The following is a 20792-nucleotide window of genomic DNA, read 5'->3' on the forward strand; positions in this document are numbered from 1 at the left end:
GAACCAATATATACTGGTAGTAGTGGATCATGCTACCAGGTAACCTGAGGCAATTCCCCTTAGGTCCACTACTGCCCTTGCAGTAGCCAAGGCACTCGTAGGTATCTTTACCAGAGTGGGTTTTCCTAAGGAGGTGGTTTCTGACAGAGGTACCAACTTCATGTCAGCTTACCTGAAACATATGTGGAGTGAGCGTGGGGTGACTTAAAAATTCACCATACCATCCAGAAACCAATGGTCTTGTGGAAATATTTAACAAGACATTGAAGGGCATGATCATGGGGCTCCCTGGAAAAACTCAAAAGGAGATTTAATGTCCTCCTGCAATGCCTGCTTTTCACCTACTGAGAGGTGCCACAGAAGGGAGTAGAGTCTTCCCCCTTTGAGTTTGTTTGGCGATCCTGTAAGGGGACCACTGGCACTTGTAAAAGACGGCTGGTAGAGACCTCTCTGTGAGGAAATGCCTCCTTGGCATGGTTACCCCCTAACATTTTGCCTTTGCTGATGCTAGGTTATGATTTGAAAGTGTGCTGGGACCCTGCTAACCAGGCCCCAGCACCAGTGTTCTTTCCCTAAACTGTACCTTTGTCTCCACAATTGGCACAATCCTGGCACACAGGTAAGTCCCTTGTAACTGGTACCAAGGGCCCTGATGCCAGGGAAGGTCTCTAAAAGCTGCAGCATGTCTTATGCCACCCTAGGGACCCCTCACTCAGCACATGCACATTGCTTTACAGCTTGTGTGTGCTGGTGGGGAGAAAAGGACTAAGTCGACATGGCACTCCCCTGAGAGTGACATGCCAACCTCACACTGCCTGTGGCATAGGTAAGTCACCCCTCTAGCATGCCTTACAGCCCTAAGGCAGGGTGCACTATAACACAGGTGAGGGCATATGTGCAGGAGCACTATGTCCCTACAGTGTCTAAGCAAAACCTTAGACATTGTAAGTGCAGGGTAGGCATAAGAGTATATGGTCTGGGAGTTTGTCAGACACGAACTCCACAGTTCCATAATGGCTACACTGAAAACTGGGAAGTTTGGTATCAAACTTCTCAGCACAATAAATGCACACTGATGCCAGTGTGCAATTTATTGTAACATACACCCAGAGGGCATCTTAGAGATGCCCCCTAGATACCTACCCTACTTCTAGTGTAGGCTGACCAGTTTCTGCCAGCCTGCCACACACCAGACATGTTGCTGGCCACATGGGGAAGAGTGCCTTTGTCACTCTGTGGCCAGGAACAAAGCCTGTACTGGGTGGAGGTGCTTCTCACCTCCCCCTGCAGGAACTGTAACATCTGGCGGTGAGCCTCAAAGGCTCACCCCTTTTGTTACAGCGCCCCAGGGCGTCCCAGCAAGTGGAGATGCCCGCCCCTCCGGCCACTGCCCCTACTTTTGGCGGCAAGGCTGGAGGAGATAATGAGAAAAACAAGGAGTCGTCACCCACCAGTCAGGACAGCCCCTAAGGTGTCCTGAGCTGAGGTGACCCCTGCCTTGAGAAATCCTCCATCTTGAGTTTGGAGGATTCCCCCAATAGGATTAGGGATGTGCCCCCCTCCCCGCAGGGAGGAGGCACAAAGAGGGTGTATCCACCCTCAAGGACAGTAGCCATTGGCTACTGCCCTCCCAGACCTAAACACACCCCTAAATTCAGTATTTAGGGGCTCCCCAGATCCCAGAAAATCAGATTCCTGCAACCTGAAGGAAGGACTGCTGACCTACAAGCCTGCAGAGGAGGAAGACAACTGCTTTGGCCCCAGTCCTACCGGCCTGTCTCCAACTTCGAAAACCTGCTCCAGCGACGCATCCGACAGGGACCAGTGACATCTGAAGCCTCAGAGGACTGCCCTGGACTACAGGACCAAGAAACTCCTGTGAACAGCGGTCCTGTTCAAAACCAGATACCTCTTTGCAACAAAGAAGCAACTTCCAACGACTTCACGTTCCCTGCCGGAAGTGTGAGACTCTACACCCGATGCCCCCGGCTCGACCTGCAGAAAACCAACACCTCAGGGTGGACTCCCCGGCGACTGCGAGCCCATGAGTAACCAGAGACGACGCCTGCAGAGAGAATCTACAGGGCCCCCCGACCGCGACTGCTTATAACAAGGGACCCGATGCCTGGAACCAACATTGCATCCCCAGGTCCTGAAGGAACCGAACTTCGATGCAGGAGTGACCCCCAGGCGACCCTAAGCCTTGCCCAAGTTGTGGCTGTCCCGAGAAGCCCCCCTGAAGCCTGCTTTGCACACTGCACCCAGCCACCACTGGGTCGCTGAGGGTGTTTTGTGCCTACTTGTCAAAGGACTTACCTAGGTGCCAGGGTTTGTGCCAGTTGTGGAAACAATGGTACATTTTAGGTGAAAGAACACTGGTGCTGGGGCCTGGTTAGCAGGGTCCCAGCACACTTCTCAGTCAAGTCAGCATCAGTATCAGGCAAAAAGTGGGGGGTAACTGCAACAGGGAGCCATTTCTTTACAACCACCCCATTCCAAAAGCAGATGAGCTCATTGACAAATTAGGTGCAGCCAAATTCTTAAGTACCTTTGACTTGACAGCAGGGTACTGGCAAATCAAAATGGCACCTGGAGCAAAAGAAAAGACAGCATTCTCCACACCTAATGGGCGTTATCAGTTTACTGTTATGCCCTTTGGCTTAAAGAATGCCCCTGCCACCTTCCAAAGGTTGGTGAATCAAGTCCTTGCTGGCTTGGAGTCCTTTAGTGCATCATATCTAGATGATATTGCTGTCTTTCGCTCCAACTGGCTGGATCGCCTGGTCACCTGAAGAATGTTTTGCAGGCCCTGCAAGCAGGCCTCTCTATCAAGGCATCCAAATGTCAGATAGGGCAGGGTACAGTGGTTTACTTGGGACACCTTGTAGTGGAGGCCAAATACAGCCATTACAACCCAAGATCCAGACAATTCTGGACTGGGAAGCTCCAAAACCCCAGACTCAAGTCGGGGCATTCCTTAGCTTGACTGGATAGTATAGGAGGTTTGTGAAGGGATTCTGGATCCATAGTGACTCCCCTCACAGGACTCACCTCCAAAAAGATGCCCAAGAAGGATAACTGGACCTTGGACTGTCAAAAGGCCTTTGACACCCTAAAAGAAGCTATGTGCTCAGCACCAGTTTTGAAAGCTCCAGATTATTTTAAGCAATTAATTTTGCAGATCGGTGCCTCTGAACAAGGGATAGGAGCAGTGCTATCCTAAACCAATGATGGCCTTGACCAGCCTGTTGCTTTTATTAGCAGGATGTTACTCCCCAGGGAGCAGCGTTGGAGTGCCATTGAGAGGGAGGCCTTTGCTGTGGTTTGGTCACTGTAAGGAAATGCCTCCTTGGCATGGTTGCCCCCTGACTTTTTGCCTTTGCTGATGCTATGTTTACAATTGAAAGTGTGCTGAGGCCTGCTAACCAGGCCCCAGCACCAGTGTTCTTTCCCTAACCTGTACTTTTGTATCCACAATTGGCAGACCCTGGCATCCAGATAAGTCCCTTGTAACTGGTACTTCTAGTACCAAGGGCCCTGATGCCAAGGAAGGTCTCTAAGGGATGCAGCATGTCTTATGCCACCCTGGAGACCTCTCACTCAGCACAGACACACCGCTTGCCAGCTTGTGTGTGCTAGTGAGGACAAAACGAGTAAGTCGACATGGCACTCCCCTCAGGGTGCCATGCCAGCCTCTCACTGCCTATGCAGTATAGGTAAGACACCCCTCTAGCAGGCCTTACAGCCCTAAGGCAGGGTGCACTATACCATAGGTGAGGGTACCAGTGCATGAGCATGGTACCCCTACAGTGTCTAAACAAAACCTTAGACATTGTAAGTGCAGGGTAGCCATAAGAGTATATGGTCTGGGAGTCTGTCAAACACGAACTCCACAGCACCATAATGGCTACACTGAAAACTGGGAAGTTTGGTATCAAACTTCTCAGCACAATAAATGCACACTGATGCCAGTGTACATTTTATTGTAAAATACACCACAGAGGGCACCTTAGAGGTGCCCCCTGAAACTTAACCGACTATCTGTGTAGGCTGACTAGTTCTAGCAGCCTGCCACAAACCGAGACATGTTGCTGGCCCCATGGGGAGAGTGCCTTTGTCACTCTGAGGCCAGTAACAAAGCCTGCACTGGGTGGAGATGCTAACACCTCTCCCAGGCAGGAATTGTCACACCTGGCGGTGAGCCTCAAAGGCTCACCTCCTTTGTGCCAACCCAGCAGGACACTCCAGCTAGTGGAGTTGCCCGCCCCCTCCGGCCAGGCCCCACTTTTGGCGGCAAGGCCGGAGAAAATAATGAGAATAACAAGGAGGAGTCACTGGCCAGTCAGGACAGCCCCTAAGGTGTCCTGAGCTGAGGTGACTCTAACTTTTAGAAATCCTCCATCTTGCAGATGGAGGATTCCCCCAATAGGGTTAGGATTGTGACCCCCTCCCCTTGGGAGGAGGCACAAAGAGGGTGTACCCACCCTCAGGGCTAGTAGCCATTGGCTACTAACCCCCCAGACCTAAACACGCCCTTAAATTTAGTATTTAAGGGCTACCCTGAACCCTAGAAGATTAGATTCCTGCAACTACAAGAAGAAGGACTGCCTAGCTGAAACCCCTGCAGCGGAAGACCAGAAGACGACAACTGCCTTGGCTCCAGAAACTCACCGGCCTGTCTCCTGCCTTCCAAAGATCCTGCTCCAGCGACGCCTTCCAAAGGGACCAGCGACCTCGACATCCTCTGAGGACTGCCCCTGCTTCGAAAAGACAAGAAACTCCCGAGGACAGCGGACCTGCTCCAAGAAAAGCTGCAACTTTGTTTCCAAGCAGCTTTAAAGAACCCTGCAAGCTCCCCGCAAGAAGCGTGAGACTTGCAACACTGCACCCGGCGACCCCGACTCGGCTGGTGGCGATCCAACACCTCAGGAGGGACCCCAGGACTACTCTGATACTGTGAGTACCAAAACCTGTCCCCCCTGAGCCCCCACAGCGCCGCCTGCAGAGGGAATCCCGAGGCTTCCCCTGACCGCGACTCTTTGAATCTAAAGTCCCAACGCCTGGGAGAGACCCTGCACCCGCAGCCCCCAGGACCTGAAGGACCGGACTTTCACTGGAGAAGCGACCCCCAGGAGTCCCTCTCCCTTGCCCAAGTGGAGGTTTCCCCGAGGAACCCCCCCCTTGCCTGCCTGCAGCGCTGAAGAGATCCCGAGATCTCTCATAGACTAACATTGCGAACCCGACGCTTGTTTCTACACTGCACCCGGCCGCCCCCGCGCCGCTGAGGGTGAAATTTCTGTGTGGACTTGTGTCCCCCCCGGTGCCCTACAAAACCCCCCTGGTCTGCCCTCCGAAGACGCGGGTACTTACCTGCAAGCAGACCGGAACCGGGGCACCCCCTTCTCTCCATTCTAGCCTATGTGTTTTGGGCACCACTTTGAACTCTGCACCTGACCGGCCCTGAGCTGCTGGTGTGGTGACTTTGGGGTTGCTCTGAACCCCCAACGGTGGGCTACCTTGGACCAAGAACTGAACCCTGTAAGTGTCTTACTTACCTGGTAAAACTAACAAATACTTACCTCCCCTAGGAACTGTGAAAATTGCACTAAGTGTCCACTTTTAAAACAGCTATTTGTGAATAACTTGAAAAGTATACATGCAATTTTGATGATTTGAAGTTCCTAAAGTACTTACCTGCAATACCTTTCGAATGAGCTATTACATGTAGAATTTGAACCTGTGGTTCTTAAAATAAACTAAGAAAAGATATTTTTCTATATAAAAACCTATTGGCTGGATTTGTCTCTGAGTGTGTGTACCTCATTTATTGTCTATGTGTATGTACAACAAATGCTTAACACTACTCCTTGGATAAGCCTACTGCTCGACCACACTACCACAAAATAGAGCATTAGTATTATCTCTTTTTACCACTATTTTACCTCTAAGGGGAACCCTTGGACTCTGTGCATGCTATTCCTTACTTTGAAATAGCACATACAGAGCCAACTTCCTACATTGGTGGATCAGCGGTGGGGTACAAGACTTTGCATTTGCTGGACTACTCAGCCAATACCTGATCACACGACAAATTCCAAAATTGTCATTAGAAATTGATTTTTGCAATTTGAAAAGTTTTCTAAATTCTTAAAAGACCTGCTAGGGCCTTGTGTTAGATCCTGTTTAGCATTTCTTTTAGAGTTTAAAAGTCTGTTAAAAGTTTGAATTAGATTCTAGAATCAGTTTTAGTTTCTTAAAAAGTATTCCAACTTTTAGAAGCATAATGTCTAGCACAGATGTGAATGTGGTGGAACTCGACACCACACCTTACCTCCATCTACAGATGAGAGAGCTAAGGTCACTCTGTAAACTAAAGAAAATAACAATGGGCCCCAAACCTACCAAAATACAGCTCCAGGAGCTTTTGGCAGAGTTTGAAAAGGCCAACCCCTCTGAGGGTGGCAACTCAGAGGAAGAGGATAGTGACTTGGAGGACAATTCCCCCCTACCAGTCCTATCTAGGGAGAACAGGGTCCCTCAAACCCTGACTCCAAAAATAATAGTCAGAGATGCTGGTTCCCTCACAGGAGAGACCAACACCTCTGAAATCACTGAGGATAACCCCAGTGAAGAGGACATCCAGTTAGCCAGGATGGCCAAAAGATTGGCTTTGGAAAGACAGATCCTAGCCATAGAGAGGGAAAGACAAGAGATGGGCCTAGGACCCATCAATGGTGGCAGCAACTTAAATAGGGTCAGAGATTCTCCTGACATGTTGAAAATCCCTAAAGGGATTGTAACTAAATATGAAGATGGTGATGACATCACCAAATGGTTCACAGCTTTTGAGAGGGCTTGTGTAACCAGAAAAGTGAACAGATCTCACTGGGGTGCTCTCCTTTGGGAAATGTTCACAGGAAAGTGTAGGGATAGACTCCTCACACTCTCTGGACAAGATGCAGAATCTTATGACCTCATGAAGGGTACCCTGATTGAGGGCTTTGGATTCTCCACTGAGGAGTACAGGATTAGGTTCAGGGGGGCTCAAAAATCCTCGAGCCAGACCTGGGTTGACTTTGTTGACTACTCAGTGAAAACACTAGATGGTTGGATTCAAGGCAGTGGTGTAAGTAATTATGATGGGCTGTACAATTTATTTGTGAAAGAACACCTGTTAAGTAATTGTTTCAATGATAAACTGCATCAGCATCTGGTAGACCTAGGACCAATTTCTCCCCAAGAATTGGGAAAGAAGGCGGACCATTGGGTCAAGACAAGGGTGTCCAAGACTTCAACAGGGGGTGACCAAAAGAAAGGGGTCACAAAGACTCCCCAGCAGAAGGGTGATGAGACAACCAAAACTAAAAATAGTAAAGAGTCTTCTACAGGCCCCCAAAAACCTGCACAGGAGGGTGGGCCCAGAGCCTCTTCACAAAACAATGGGTACAAGGGTAAAAACTTTGATCCCAAAAAGGCCTGGTGTCATAGCTGTAAACAGCATGGACACCAAACTGGAGACAAGGCCTGTCCCAAGAAAGGTTCCACTCCAAACTCCCATCCAGGTAACACTGGTATGGCTAGTCTCCAAGTGGGATCAACAGTGTGCCCAGAGCAAATCAGGGTCCACACTGAAGCTACTCTAGTTTCTGAGGGTGGGGTGGATTTAGCCACACTAGCTGTCTGGCCGCCTAACATGCAAAAATACAGACAGCAACTCTTAATTAATGGGACTAGAATAGAGGGCCTGAGGGATACAGGTGCCAGTGTCACCATGGTGACAGAGAAACTGGTTTCCCCTGGCCAATACCTGACTGGAAAAACTTACACAGTCACCAACGCTGACAATCAGAGAAAAGTACATCCCATGGCAATGGTTACTTTAGAATGGGGAGGGGTCAATGGCCTGAAACAGGTGGTGGTCTCCTCAAATATCCCAGTGGACTGTCTGCTTGGAAATGACCTGGAGTCCTCAGCATGGGCTGAGGTAGAGCTAAAAACCCATGCAGCAATGCTGGGTATCCCTGAACTGGTGTGTGTGAAAACGAGAGCACAATGCAAGGCACAGGGTGAAAAAGTAGAGCTGGAGTCTGGAAAAATGGCCCAGCCTACCAAGAGAACAGGAAAGTCAGTTGGGAAACCAACTGCAACACAGCAAAAGAAAGGGAACCTCTCTTCTCAGGAAGAAGTTCTGCCCTCTGAGGGAACTGAGCCTTTGGAGCTTGAACCTTATCAGGTTGAGCTCTTAGGCCCAGGGGGACCCTCAAGGGAAGAGCTGTGTAAGGGACAAGAAACCTGTCCCTCTCTTGAAGGCCTTAGGCAGCAAGCTGCTGAAGAGTCCAAAGGCAAGAAAAATGGAACACATAGGGTCTATTGGGAAGATGGGCTCCTGTACACTGAGGCCAGAGACCCCAAACCTGGTGCCACTAGGAGAGTGGTAGTGCCTCAGCTGTTCAGAGAGTTCATCCTAACATTGGCCCATGACATTCCCCTTGCTGGACATTTGGGACAAACCAAGACGTGGGAGAGGTTAGTCAACCACTTCTACTGGCCCAATATGTCCAACATGGTTAAGGAGTTTTGCCTCTCCTGCCCCACCTGTCAAGCCAGTGGTAAGACAGGTGGGCATCCAAAGGCCCCCCTCATTCCACTTCCAGTGGTGGGGGTGCCCTTTGAAAGAGTGGGTGTGGACATAGTTGGTCCACTGGAACCTCCCACAGCCTCAGGAAATATGTATATCCTGGTAGTAGTGGATCATGCTACCAGGTATCCTGAAGCTATTCCCCTTAGGTCAACTACTGCCCCTGCAGTAGCCAAGGCCCTCATTGGTATCTTTACCAGAGTGGGTTTCCCTAAGGAGGTGGTGTCTGACAGAGGTACCAACTTCATGTCAGCATACCTAAAGCACATGTGGAATGAGTGTGGAGTGACTTATAAATTCACTACACCATACCATCCACAAACTAATGGCTTGGTTGAGAGATTCAACAAGACATTAAAAGGCATGATCATGGGGCTCCCAGAAAAACTCAAAAGGAGATGGGATGTCCTCCTGCCATGTCTGCTTTTCGCTTACAGGGAGGTACCACAGAAGGGAGTAGGGTTCTCACCCTTTGAACTTCTGTTTGGTCATCCTGTAAGGGGACCACTTGCCCTTGTTAAAGAAGGCTGGGAGAGACCTCTCCATGAGCCTAAACAGGACATAGTGGACTATGTACTTGGCCTTCGCTCTAGAATGGCAGAGTACATGGAAAAGGCAACCAAAAACCTTGAGGCCAGCCAACAGCTCCAGAAGTTTTGGTATGACCAAAAGGCTGCACTGGTTGAGTTCCAACCAGGGCAGAAAGTCTGGGTTCTGGAGCCTGTGGCTCCCAGGGCACTCCAGGACAAATGGAGTGGCCCTTACCCAGTACTAGAGAGGAAGAGTCAGGTCACCTACTTGGTGGACCTGGGCACAAGCAGGAGCCCCAAGAGGGTGATCCATGTAAACCGCCTTAAGCTCTTCCACGACAGGGCTGATGTCAATCTGTTGATGGTAACAGATGAGGATCAGGAGGCAGAGAGTGAACCTCTCCCTGATCTTCTGTCATCAGACCCAAAAGATGGTACAGTAGATGGAGTGATCTACTCAGACACCCTCTCTGGCCAACAGCAAGCTGATTGTAGGAGAGTCCTACAACAGTTTCCTGAACTCTTCTCCTTAACCCCTGGTCAGACACACCTGTGTACCCATGATGTGGACACAGGAGACAGCATGCCTGTCAAGAACAAAATCTTTAGACAGTCTGACCATGTTAAGGAAAGCATCAAGGTGGAAGTCCACAAGATGCTGGAATTGGGAGTCATTGAGCGCTCTGACAGCCCCTGGGCTAGCCCAGTGGTCTTAGTCCCCAAACCTCACACCACAGATGGAAAGAAAGAGATGAGGTTTTGTGTGGACTACAGAGGGCTCAATTCTGTCACCAAGACAGATGCTCATCCAATTCCAAGAGCTGATGAGCTCATTGATAAATTAGGTGCTGCCAAATTCCTAAGTACCTTTGACTTGACAGCAGGGTACTGGCAAATAAAAATGGCACCTGGAGCAAAAGAAAAGACAGCATTCTCCACACCTGATGGGCATTATCAGTTTACTGTTATGCCCTTTGGTTTAAAGAATGCCCCTGCCACCTTCCAAAGGTTGGTGAATCAAGTCCTTGCTGGCTTGGAGTCCTTTAGCACAGCTTATCTTGATGATATTGCTGTCTTTAGCTCCACCTGGCAGGATCACCTGGTCCACCTGAGGAAGGTTTTGAAGGCTCTGCAATCTGCAGGCCTCTCTATCAAGGCATCCAAATGCCAGATAGGGCAGGGAACTGTGGTTTATTTGGGACACCTTGTAGGTGGAGGCCAAGTTCAGCCACTCCAACCCAAGATCCAGACTATTCTGGACTGGGTAGCTCCAAAAACCCAGACTCAAGTCAGGGCATTCCTTGGCTTGACTGGGTACTACAGGAGGTTTGTGAAGGGATATGGATCCATTGTGACAGCCCTCACTGAGCTCACCTCCAAGAAAATGCCCAAGAAAGTGAACTGGACTGTGGACTGCCAACAGGCCTTTGACACCCTGAAACAGGCAATGTGCTCAGCACCAGTTCTCAAAGCTCCAGATTATTCTAAGCAGTTCATTGTGCAGACTGATGCCTCTGAACATGGGATAGGGGCAGTTTTGTCCCAAACAAATGATGATGGCCTTGACCAGCCTGTTGCTTTCATTAGCAGGAGGTTACTCCCCAGGGAGCAGCGTTGGAGTGCCATTGAGAGGGAGGCCTTTGCTGTGGTTTGGTCCCTGAAGAAGCTGAGACCATACCTCTTTGGGACTCACTTCCTAGTTCAAACCGACCACAGACCTCTCAAATGGCTGATGCAAATGAAAGGTGAAAATCCTAAACTGTTGAGGTGGTCCATCTCCCTACAGGGAATGGACTTTATAGTGGAACACAGACCTGGGACTGCCCATGCCAATGCAGATGGCCTTTCCAGGTTCTTCCACTTAGAAAATGAAGACTCTCTTGGGAAAGGTTAGTCTCATCCTCTTTCGTTTGGGGGGGGGTTGTGTAAGGAAATGCCTCCTTGGCATGGTTGCCCCCTGACTTTTTGCCTTTGCTGATGCTATGTTTACAATTGAAAGTGTGCTGAGGCCTGCTAACCAGGCCCCAGCACCAGTGTTCTTTCCCTAACCTGTACTTTTGTATCCACAATTGGCAGACCCTGGCATCCAGATAAGTCCCTTGTAACTGGTACTTCTAGTACCAAGGGCCCTGATGCCAAGGAAGGTCTCTAAGGGATGCAGCATGTCTTATGCCACCCTGGAGACCTCTCACTCAGCACAGACACACCGCTTGCCAGCTTGTGTGTGCTAGTGAGGACAAAACGAGTAAGTCGACATGGCACTCCCCTCAGGGTGCCATGCCAGCCTCTCACTGCCTATGCAGTATAGGTAAGACACCCCTCTAGCAGGCCTTACAGCCCTAAGGCAGGGTGCACTATACCATAGGTGAGGGTACCAGTGCATGAGCATGGTACCCCTACAGTGTCTAAACAAAACCTTAGACATTGTAAGTGCAGGGTAGCCATAAGAGTATATGGTCTGGGAGTCTGTCAAACACGAACTCCACAGCACCATAATGGCTACACTGAAAACTGGGAAGTTTGGTATCAAACTTCTCAGCACAATAAATGCACACTGATGCCAGTGTACATTTTATTGTAAAATACACCACAGAGGGCACCTTAGAGGTGCCCCCTGAAACTTAACCGACTATCTGTGTAGGCTGACTAGTTCTAGCAGCCTGCCACAAACCGAGACATGTTGCTGGCCCCATGGGGAGAGTGCCTTTGTCACTCTGAGGCCAGTAACAAAGCCTGCACTGGGTGGAGATGCTAACACCTCTCCCAGGCAGGAATTGTCACACCTGGCGGTGAGCCTCAAAGGCTCACCTCCTTTGTGCCAACCCAGCAGGACACTCCAGCTAGTGGAGTTGCCCGCCCCCTCCGGCCAGGCCCCACTTTTGGCGGCAAGGCCGGAGAAAATAATGAGAATAACAAGGAGGAGTCACTGGCCAGTCAGGACAGCCCCTAAGGTGTCCTGAGCTGAGGTGACTCTAACTTTTAGAAATCCTCCATCTTGCAGATGGAGGATTCCCCCAATAGGGTTAGGATTGTGACCCCCTCCCCTTGGGAGGAGGCACAAAGAGGGTGTACCCACCCTCAGGGCTAGTAGCCATTGGCTACTAACCCCCCAGACCTAAACACGCCCTTAAATTTAGTATTTAAGGGCTACCCTGAACCCTAGAAGATTAGATTCCTGCAACTACAAGAAGAAGGACTGCCTAGCTGAAACCCCTGCAGCGGAAGACCAGAAGACGACAACTGCCTTGGCTCCAGAAACTCACCGGCCTGTCTCCTGCCTTCCAAAGATCCTGCTCCAGCGACGCCTTCCAAAGGGACCAGCGACCTCGACATCCTCTGAGGACTGCCCCTGCTTCGAAAAGACAAGAAACTCCCGAGGACAGCGGACCTGCTCCAAGAAAAGCTGCAACTTTGTTTCCAAGCAGCTTTAAAGAACCCTGCAAGCTCCCCGCAAGAAGCGTGAGACTTGCAACACTGCACCCGGCGACCCCGACTCGGCTGGTGGCGATCCAACACCTCAGGAGGGACCCCAGGACTACTCTGATACTGTGAGTACCAAAACCTGTCCCCCCTGAGCCCCCACAGCGCCGCCTGCAGAGGGAATCCCGAGGCTTCCCCTGACCGCGACTCTTTGAATCTAAAGTCCCAACGCCTGGGAGAGACCCTGCACCCGCAGCCCCCAGGACCTGAAGGACCGGACTTTCACTGGAGAAGCGACCCCCAGGAGTCCCTCTCCCTTGCCCAAGTGGAGGTTTCCCCGAGGAACCCCCCCCTTGCCTGCCTGCAGCGCTGAAGAGATCCCGAGATCTCTCATAGACTAACATTGCGAACCCGACGCTTGTTTCTACACTGCACCCGGCCGCCCCCGCGCCGCTGAGGGTGAAATTTCTGTGTGGACTTGTGTCCCCCCCGGTGCCCTACAAAACCCCCCTGGTCTGCCCTCCGAAGACGCGGGTACTTACCTGCAAGCAGACCGGAACCGGGGCACCCCCTTCTCTCCATTCTAGCCTATGTGTTTTGGGCACCACTTTGAACTCTGCACCTGACCGGCCCTGAGCTGCTGGTGTGGTGACTTTGGGGTTGCTCTGAACCCCCAACGGTGGGCTACCTTGGACCAAGAACTGAACCCTGTAAGTGTCTTACTTACCTGGTAAAACTAACAAATACTTACCTCCCCTAGGAACTGTGAAAATTGCACTAAGTGTCCACTTTTAAAACAGCTATTTGTGAATAACTTGAAAAGTATACATGCAATTTTGATGATTTGAAGTTCCTAAAGTACTTACCTGCAATACCTTTCGAATGAGCTATTACATGTAGAATTTGAACCTGTGGTTCTTAAAATAAACTAAGAAAAGATATTTTTCTATATAAAAACCTATTGGCTGGATTTGTCTCTGAGTGTGTGTACCTCATTTATTGTCTATGTGTATGTACAACAAATGCTTAACACTACTCCTTGGATAAGCCTACTGCTCGACCACACTACCACAAAATAGAGCATTAGTATTATCTATTTTTACCACTATTTTACCTCTAAGGGGAACCCTTGGACTCTGTGCATGCTATTCCTTACTTTGAAATAGCACATACAGAGCCAACTTCCTACAGTCACTGAAAAAGTTGAGACCATACCTGTTTGGTACTCACTTTATAGTTCAAACTGACCACAGACCTCTCAGATAGCTCATGCAGATGAAAGGAGAGAACCCTAAACTGTTGAGGTTGTCCATATCCCTACAAGTACTGGACTTTGTAGTGGAACACAGACCTGGGACTGCCCAGGCCAATGCAGATGTCCTTTCCAGGACTGCCTTTTATTGATGCCAGCTTTGACAAAGGCTGCCCTGGGTGGAGGTGCTTCACACCTCCCCTTGCAGGAACTGTAACACCTGGCGGTGAGCCTCAAAGGCTCAAGCCTGGTATTACAACACCCCAGGGCACTTCACCTAGGACACAGCCCCCACTTTTGGCAGCAAGTCTGGAGGAGACAATGAGAAAAACAAGGAAGATTCACCCCCTCAGCCGGGTCCACCCCTAAGGTGATCAGAGCTGATGTGACCCCCCTCCTTAGAAAATCCTCCATCTTGCTTTGGAGGATTTAGCCCAATAGGATTAGAGATGTGCCCCCCTCCCTAAAGGGAGGAGGCACAAAGAGGGTGTAGCCACCCTCAGGGGCAGTAGCCATTGGCTACTGCCCTCCAACCCTAAACACACCCCTAAATCTAGTATTTAGGGGCGACCCTGAACCCAGGAAATTAGATTCCTGACGACCTAACAAGGGGGACTGCTGACCTGAAAAGCCCGCAGAGAAGGACGACAAATGCTTTGGTCCCAGCCCTACCGGCCTGTCTCCTGATTCAAAGAACCTGCAACAGCGACTCATCCTGTGGGCCTAGCGACCTCTGCCGACTCAGAGGACTGCCCTGAAACTCCAAAGGACCAACAAACTCCTGTGGACAGCGGCCCTGTCTAAAGCAACAAGAAGAAACCATCTTCAAAGGGACTCTTCACCTCTCTCCAGAAGCGTGAGTCCCCACCACTCTGCACCCAATGCCCCTGGCCCGCGTCCAGAGAAACCAATGTCGCAGAGAGGACCCCCAGGCGACTCCAGCGACGTTTCCACCCTGAGTTGACCTCTCTGCACCCCCACAACGACGCCTGCAGAGGGAATCCAGAGGACCCCCTGACTGCGACTGGCCGGTAACAAACCTGACGACTGGAAGAAGCACTGCACCCACAGCCCCCAGTCCCGTGAAGCACCAACCACTGGTGCAGTAGTGACCAGCAGGCGGCCCTCACCCTTGCCCAGTCAGTGGCTGGCCCGAGAAGCCCCCCTGTGCCCTGCCTGCATTGTCTGAGTGACCCCCGGGTCCCTCCATTGATTTCTATATAAAACCCGATGCCTTGTTTGCACACTGCGCCCGGACCATAACCATCCCCGGTCTGCTCCTCGAGGACGCAGGTACTTACCTGCTAGCAGACTGGAACCGGAGGACCCCTAGTCTCCATAGGCACCTATGTTATTTGGACCCGTCTTTGACCTCTGCACCTGACCGGCCCGGTGTTGCTGGTGCTGGGTGTTAGGGGTTGACTTGAACCCCCAACGGTGGGCTGCCTATGCCCCGGAGACTGAACTTGTTAAGTGCTTTACTTACCTCAAAAACTAACCTGTCCTTACCTCCCCCAGGAACTGTTGAATTTTGCAGTGTCCACTTTTAAAAATAGTTTCCCATTTTATGCCAAACTGTGTACATTACTGTTTTTACCTATGCAAAGTACCTTACATTTAATGTACTTACCTGCAATTTGAATCTTGTGGTTTTAAAGTAAATTAAGAAAATAATATTTTTCTATATAAAAACCTATTGGCCTGGAGTTAGTAATTGAGTGTATGTTCTCATTTATTGCCTGTGTGTTTACTACAAATGCTTAACACTACCCTATGATAAGCCTAATTGCTCGACCACACTACCACAGATAGAGCATTAGTATTATCTATTATTGCCTCTGTTAAGCCTCTTGGGGAACCCCTGGATTCTGTGCACACTCTCTCATATTTTGAGATAGTATATACAGAGCCAGCTTCCTACAGTAGGGACCTGTAGGGATACTAAAGGGTGTGCCAGTTGTAGGACCTTTTAACTTTTTTTTAGAGAAAGAACACTGGAATTTGGGAACATGGTGAGCAGGAATCCAGTAAATCTTCAGGCTAAAAAACGTCGGTAGCAGTGTCAAAAATGGGGGGGGTTTACCATGTCGTCCTTCATTGAGGTCCCAGTTTTGCCTGTATTGAATGAGTCTGATGAAAGAAGGTGCATTTGGAGGGAGTGAAGACTTATGTGCCACCCCCCCACCCCCCCTTTCCTTTAATTAAAAACAAAAATAGTAGGAATTTTCAATGAAGATTCCTATCATGTAGAACTATGGCTTCAGATATGTAGCTTTTCCTTTCCCTTCCCCTGTTAAGTGGATGGTCCTTTATAGCCCTCCCCCTGTGCAGTATAAATAATCCTAAATTGAATTGCTTGCCACATGGTCTTGTTTCTGGTTAGTGAGAGATCCAACCCAGTAGGCTGTTTTCTTTTCTTCCCATTGCAGAGTTTAAAGGCTGGGAGGATGATCTTTTTCCTGCTGTACTGCAGGCTTGTAAGTAAATGCCTCCTTGGCATGGTTACCCCCTGACTTTTTGCCTTTGCTGATGCTATGTTTTGAATTGAAAGTGTGCCGAGGCCTGCTAACCAGGCCCCAGCACCAGTGTTCTTTCCCTAACCTGTACTTTTGATTCCACAATTGGCACACCCTGGCATCCAGATAAGTCCCTTGTAAGTGGTACCCCTGGTACCAGGGGCCCTGATGCCAAGGAAGGTCTCTAAGGGCTGCAGCATGTCTTATGCCACCCTGGAGACCCCTCACTCAGCACAGATACACTGCTTGCCAGCTTGTGTGTGCTGGTGAGAACAAAACGAGTAAGTCGACATGGCACTCCCCTCAGGGTGCCATGCCAGCCTCTCACTGCCTATGCAGGTATAGATAAGTCACCCCTCTAGTAGGCCTTACAGCCCTAAGGCAGGGTGCACTATACCATAGGTGAGGGCACCAGTGCATGAGCACTGTGCCCCTACAGTGTCTAAGCAATACCTTAGACATTGTAAGTGCAGGGTAGCCATAAGAGTATATGGTCTGGGAGTCTGTTTTACACGAACTCCACAGCACCATAATGGCTACACTGAAAACTGGGAAGTTTGGTATCAAACTTCTCAGCACAATAAATGCACACTGATGCCAGTGTACATTTTATTGTAAAATACACCACAGAGGGCACGTTAGAGGTGCCCCCTGAAACCTTAACCGACTATCTGTGTAGGCTGACTGGTTCCAGCAGCCTGCCACATCCGAGACATGTTGCTGGCCCCATGGGGAGAGTGCCTTTGTCACTCTGAGGCCAGTAACAAAGCCTGCACTGGGTGGAGATGCTAACACCTCCCCCAGGCAGGAGCTGTCACACCTGGCGGTGAGCCTCAAAGGCTCACCCCTTTGTGCCAGCACCGCAGGACACTCCAGCTAGTGGAGTTGCCTGCCCCCTCCGGCCACGGCCCCCACTTTTGGCGGCAAGGCCGGAGAAAATAATGAGAATAACAAGGAGGAGTCACTGACCAGTCAGGACAGCCCCTTAAGTGTCCTGAGCTGAAGTGACTCTAACTTTTAGAAATCCTCCATCTTGCAGATGGAGGATTCCCCAATAGGATTAGGGATGTGACCCCCTCCCCTTGGGAGGAGGCACAAAGAGGGTGTACCCACCCTCAGGGCTAGTAGCCATTGGCTACTAACCCCCCAGACCTAAACACGCCCTTAAATTTAGTATTTAAGGGCTCCCCTGAACCTAAAACTTTAGATTCCTGCAACTACAAGAAGAAGAGGACTGCTGAGCTGAAAAACCCCTGCAGAGGAAGAACAGAAGACACCAACTGCTTTGGCTCCAGACTTACCGGCCTGTCTCCTGCCTTCCAAAAGAAACCTGCTTCAGCGACGCTTTCCAAGGGACCAGCGACCTCTGAATCCTCTGAGGACTGCCCTGCTTCAAGAAAGACAAGAAACTCCCGAGGACAGCGGCACTGCTCCAGAAGCACTGCAACTTCGTTTCAAGGAGCAGATTTAAAGACCCCTGCAACTCCCCGCAAGAAGCGTGAGACTTGCAACACTGCTCCCGGCGACCCCGACTCGACTGGTGGAGAACCAACACCTCAGGGAGGACCCTCCGGTGACTCCAAGACCGTGAGTAACCAAAGTTGTCCCCCCTGAGCCCCCACAGCGACGCCTGCAGAGGGAATCCCGAGGCTCCCCCTGACCGCGACTGCCTGAACTCCATTTCCCGACGGCTGGAAAAGACCCTGCACCCGCAGCCCCCAGCACCTAAAGGAACGGAACTCCTGTGCAGGAGTGACCCCCAGGAGGCCCTCTCCCTTGCCCAGGTGGTGGCTACCCCGAGGAGCCCCCCCCTTGCCTGCCTGCAACGCTGAAGAGATCCCTTGATCTCCCATAGGAAACTATTGGAAACCCGACGCGTGTTCCCACACTGCACCCGGCCGCCCCCGCGCTGCTGAGGGTGTACTTTTTGTGTGGACTTGTGTCCCCCCCGGTGCCCTACAAAACCCCCCTGGTCTGCCCTCCGAAGACGCGGGTACTTACCTGCTGGCAGACTGGAACCGGGGCACCCCCTTCTCTCCATTATAGCCTATGTGTTTTGGGCACCTCTTTGACCTCTGCACCTGACCGGCCCTGAGCTGCTGGTGTGGTGACTTTGGGGTTGCCCTGAACCCCCAACGGTGGGCTACCTTGGACCAAGAACTGAAACCTGTAAGTGACTTACTTACCTGTGAAACCTAACAATACTTTACCTCCCCCAGGAACTGTGAAAATTGCACTAAGTGTCCACTTTTAAAACAGCTTATTGTGTTTTATGTAAAAAGTATACATGCTAATGTAATGATTCAAAGTTCCTAAAGTACTTACCTGCAACACCTTTCAAATGAGATATTACATGTAGAATTTGAACCTGTGGTTCTTAAAATAAACTAAGAAAATATATTTTTCTATAACAAAACCTATTGGCCTGGAATTGTCTCTGAGTGTGTGTTCCTCATTTATTGCCTGTGGGTATGTACAACAAATGCTTAACACTACTCCTTGGATAAGCCTACTGCTCGACCACACTACCACAAAATAGAGCATTAGTATTATCTCTTTTTGCCACTATCTTACCTCTAAGGGGAACCCTTAGACTCTGTGCATGCTATTCCTTACTTTGAAATAGCACATACAGAGCCAACTTCCTACATGGCACATTAATGGAAACTACTTTAGATCTAGGGACCTAGGAGAAAATTAACCTTGAAGTCTGAGTAGACTAGTTTACTGCACTTGTGAAGTTGTCCACATTCTTTTAAAGGAATGCATTCTGATTCTTAGCCTTCAATAATCCAGTTTTGCTTCATTTCTGCATTTTCTATTTGAAAGTTGTCCTTTGTTGATTTTGTTCATGTTTTCCAGTATTTTCTTATTGCACGCTTTGCCTGTGACCAGGTTTGCTCATTTATTTTTCTCCTAGGCTCAGTCAAGAGTGCGAGGTTCAGGTCTTGGTGCACGTGGAAGCACATACGGTGCAACAACAACTGAGTCATTCAAGGAAGCCTTGCACAAAACAATGGTGACAAGATTCAATGAAAGTGACTAACAGGATACTACCTTGAATGCTACTTCTTTGCAGCTACAACATTTGGGTGACTGTGTGAGCTGAGCAGTGAATACCTTGAGTTATACTACATTGTAGGATTTGGCTTCATGTAGGTAGTGGAGTGAACATGAGCCTCTGCTACACTACTTGAAAAGTCATTGCCCCCATCAGCTTTAAGCTCTCCTCCCAACATAATGAACTCTACGTCAAGTGTAGTCTCAAAGGCCTATGGGATTGTCCTATCAAGGCTTGTGGATACAGATTGCACAATGGGTTGCAGGACAGAAGAATCAACAGCCTCCAGGCCAGTGATTTATTGGAGAATACTTGGCAGCATTCACTCCATGTCTTCTAAAAAAATCATTTGACTACCTTCTTGGGACCTTGAACTGCTCAGTTATGGATCCATTGTAGTGATTGTGTGACTTTGAAACCAGGAAATGTGATTGTAATCTTCAATTTCAGGTGCCTGTTGTCAAAAAGGCAGCTCTGAGTCTGTCAGAACATGTGGCTTTTGAAGATGAGCACAGAACTGTTTCTTCCCTCAGTTTCCAGCACTTTCATCTTTTGATTTTGAATTTGGAGTCCTCTTGTTTCGGCTTTTCCTTACTTTCACAGACACTTATTATATGAAAGCCTTATTTTACAGCGCCTGTGCAAGGAGGAGATTGTGCTACACTTAAGGATTCTGAACATTCTGTACTTTTACGATAGACTATGAACTTGATGCTGCACCGTTAATCAATGGACAAGTAAAAGCCATTGAGAAAGAATGTGGTGTTTTGAGCTCTCTTACATCTGAGATACCACAATGCATACAATCTTCGTTGTTTTTGCACTGTCTAGAAATTGATAGGCTTCATCAAAGACCACAAACAACTTTCACTGTTCACAATAGGACACTTACTAGTCATTCTTAATTAGTAGTCCATGCTTACTACTTGTTTTAGTTTAAATTTTGGTGATCACAAGTGTCATGAGATCTTCATCATATTTCCTATCCTTAGAAACACATCTGCGTTTAAGCAGATCAAGGAACACGTCAATATGTAAATATATATATATATTTTTTAATAAAGCTGCGTTCTTAAATCATTGTTTTTCTGACTTTGATTATTGTTTGAGTAGTACCCTAGTCTGAATAATGACTTATTCTTACATCCTGAGACCTTAATTTCTACATAAGAGGGTTATCTCCTGATGTTGGAACACAAGCAGGTGCTTTATCACTTAATACCTTAGAAGCTAAGCACTGGAATGTAAGTGGTTGCCCCCATCTCCCACTAAACCTACGTTATGTCCTTCCTTTCTCCTCTGTAGTGTGAATTACTGCTCTCTTCAGGAGACTTGGACATTTTGTATTAGGTTGTTGAGAAACCGTTTTGAATGC

The 20792-nt window shown here is 49.3% G+C and overlaps 1 protein-coding gene across 1 annotated transcript in view; it reads left to right on the forward strand.

The window, feature by feature from the left end:
- Positions 1 to 20497, forward strand: part of RBM10 (RNA binding motif protein 10) — a 329240-nt gene extending 308743 nt beyond the window's left edge. The window contains exon 26 of the mRNA XM_069209523.1: positions 19277 to 20497. Coding sequence (XP_069065624.1) covers positions 19277 to 19402 — 126 coding nt within the window. The 3' untranslated portion in view covers positions 19403 to 20497. The remainder of the gene's footprint in view (positions 1 to 19276) is intronic.
- The last annotated feature ends 295 nt before the right edge of the window (positions 20498 to 20792 follow it).

The sequence above is a fragment of the Pleurodeles waltl genome, chromosome 10, assembly GCF_031143425.1.
Source record: "Pleurodeles waltl isolate 20211129_DDA chromosome 10, aPleWal1.hap1.20221129, whole genome shotgun sequence".
Taxonomy (NCBI): domain Eukaryota; kingdom Metazoa; phylum Chordata; class Amphibia; order Caudata; family Salamandridae; genus Pleurodeles; species Pleurodeles waltl.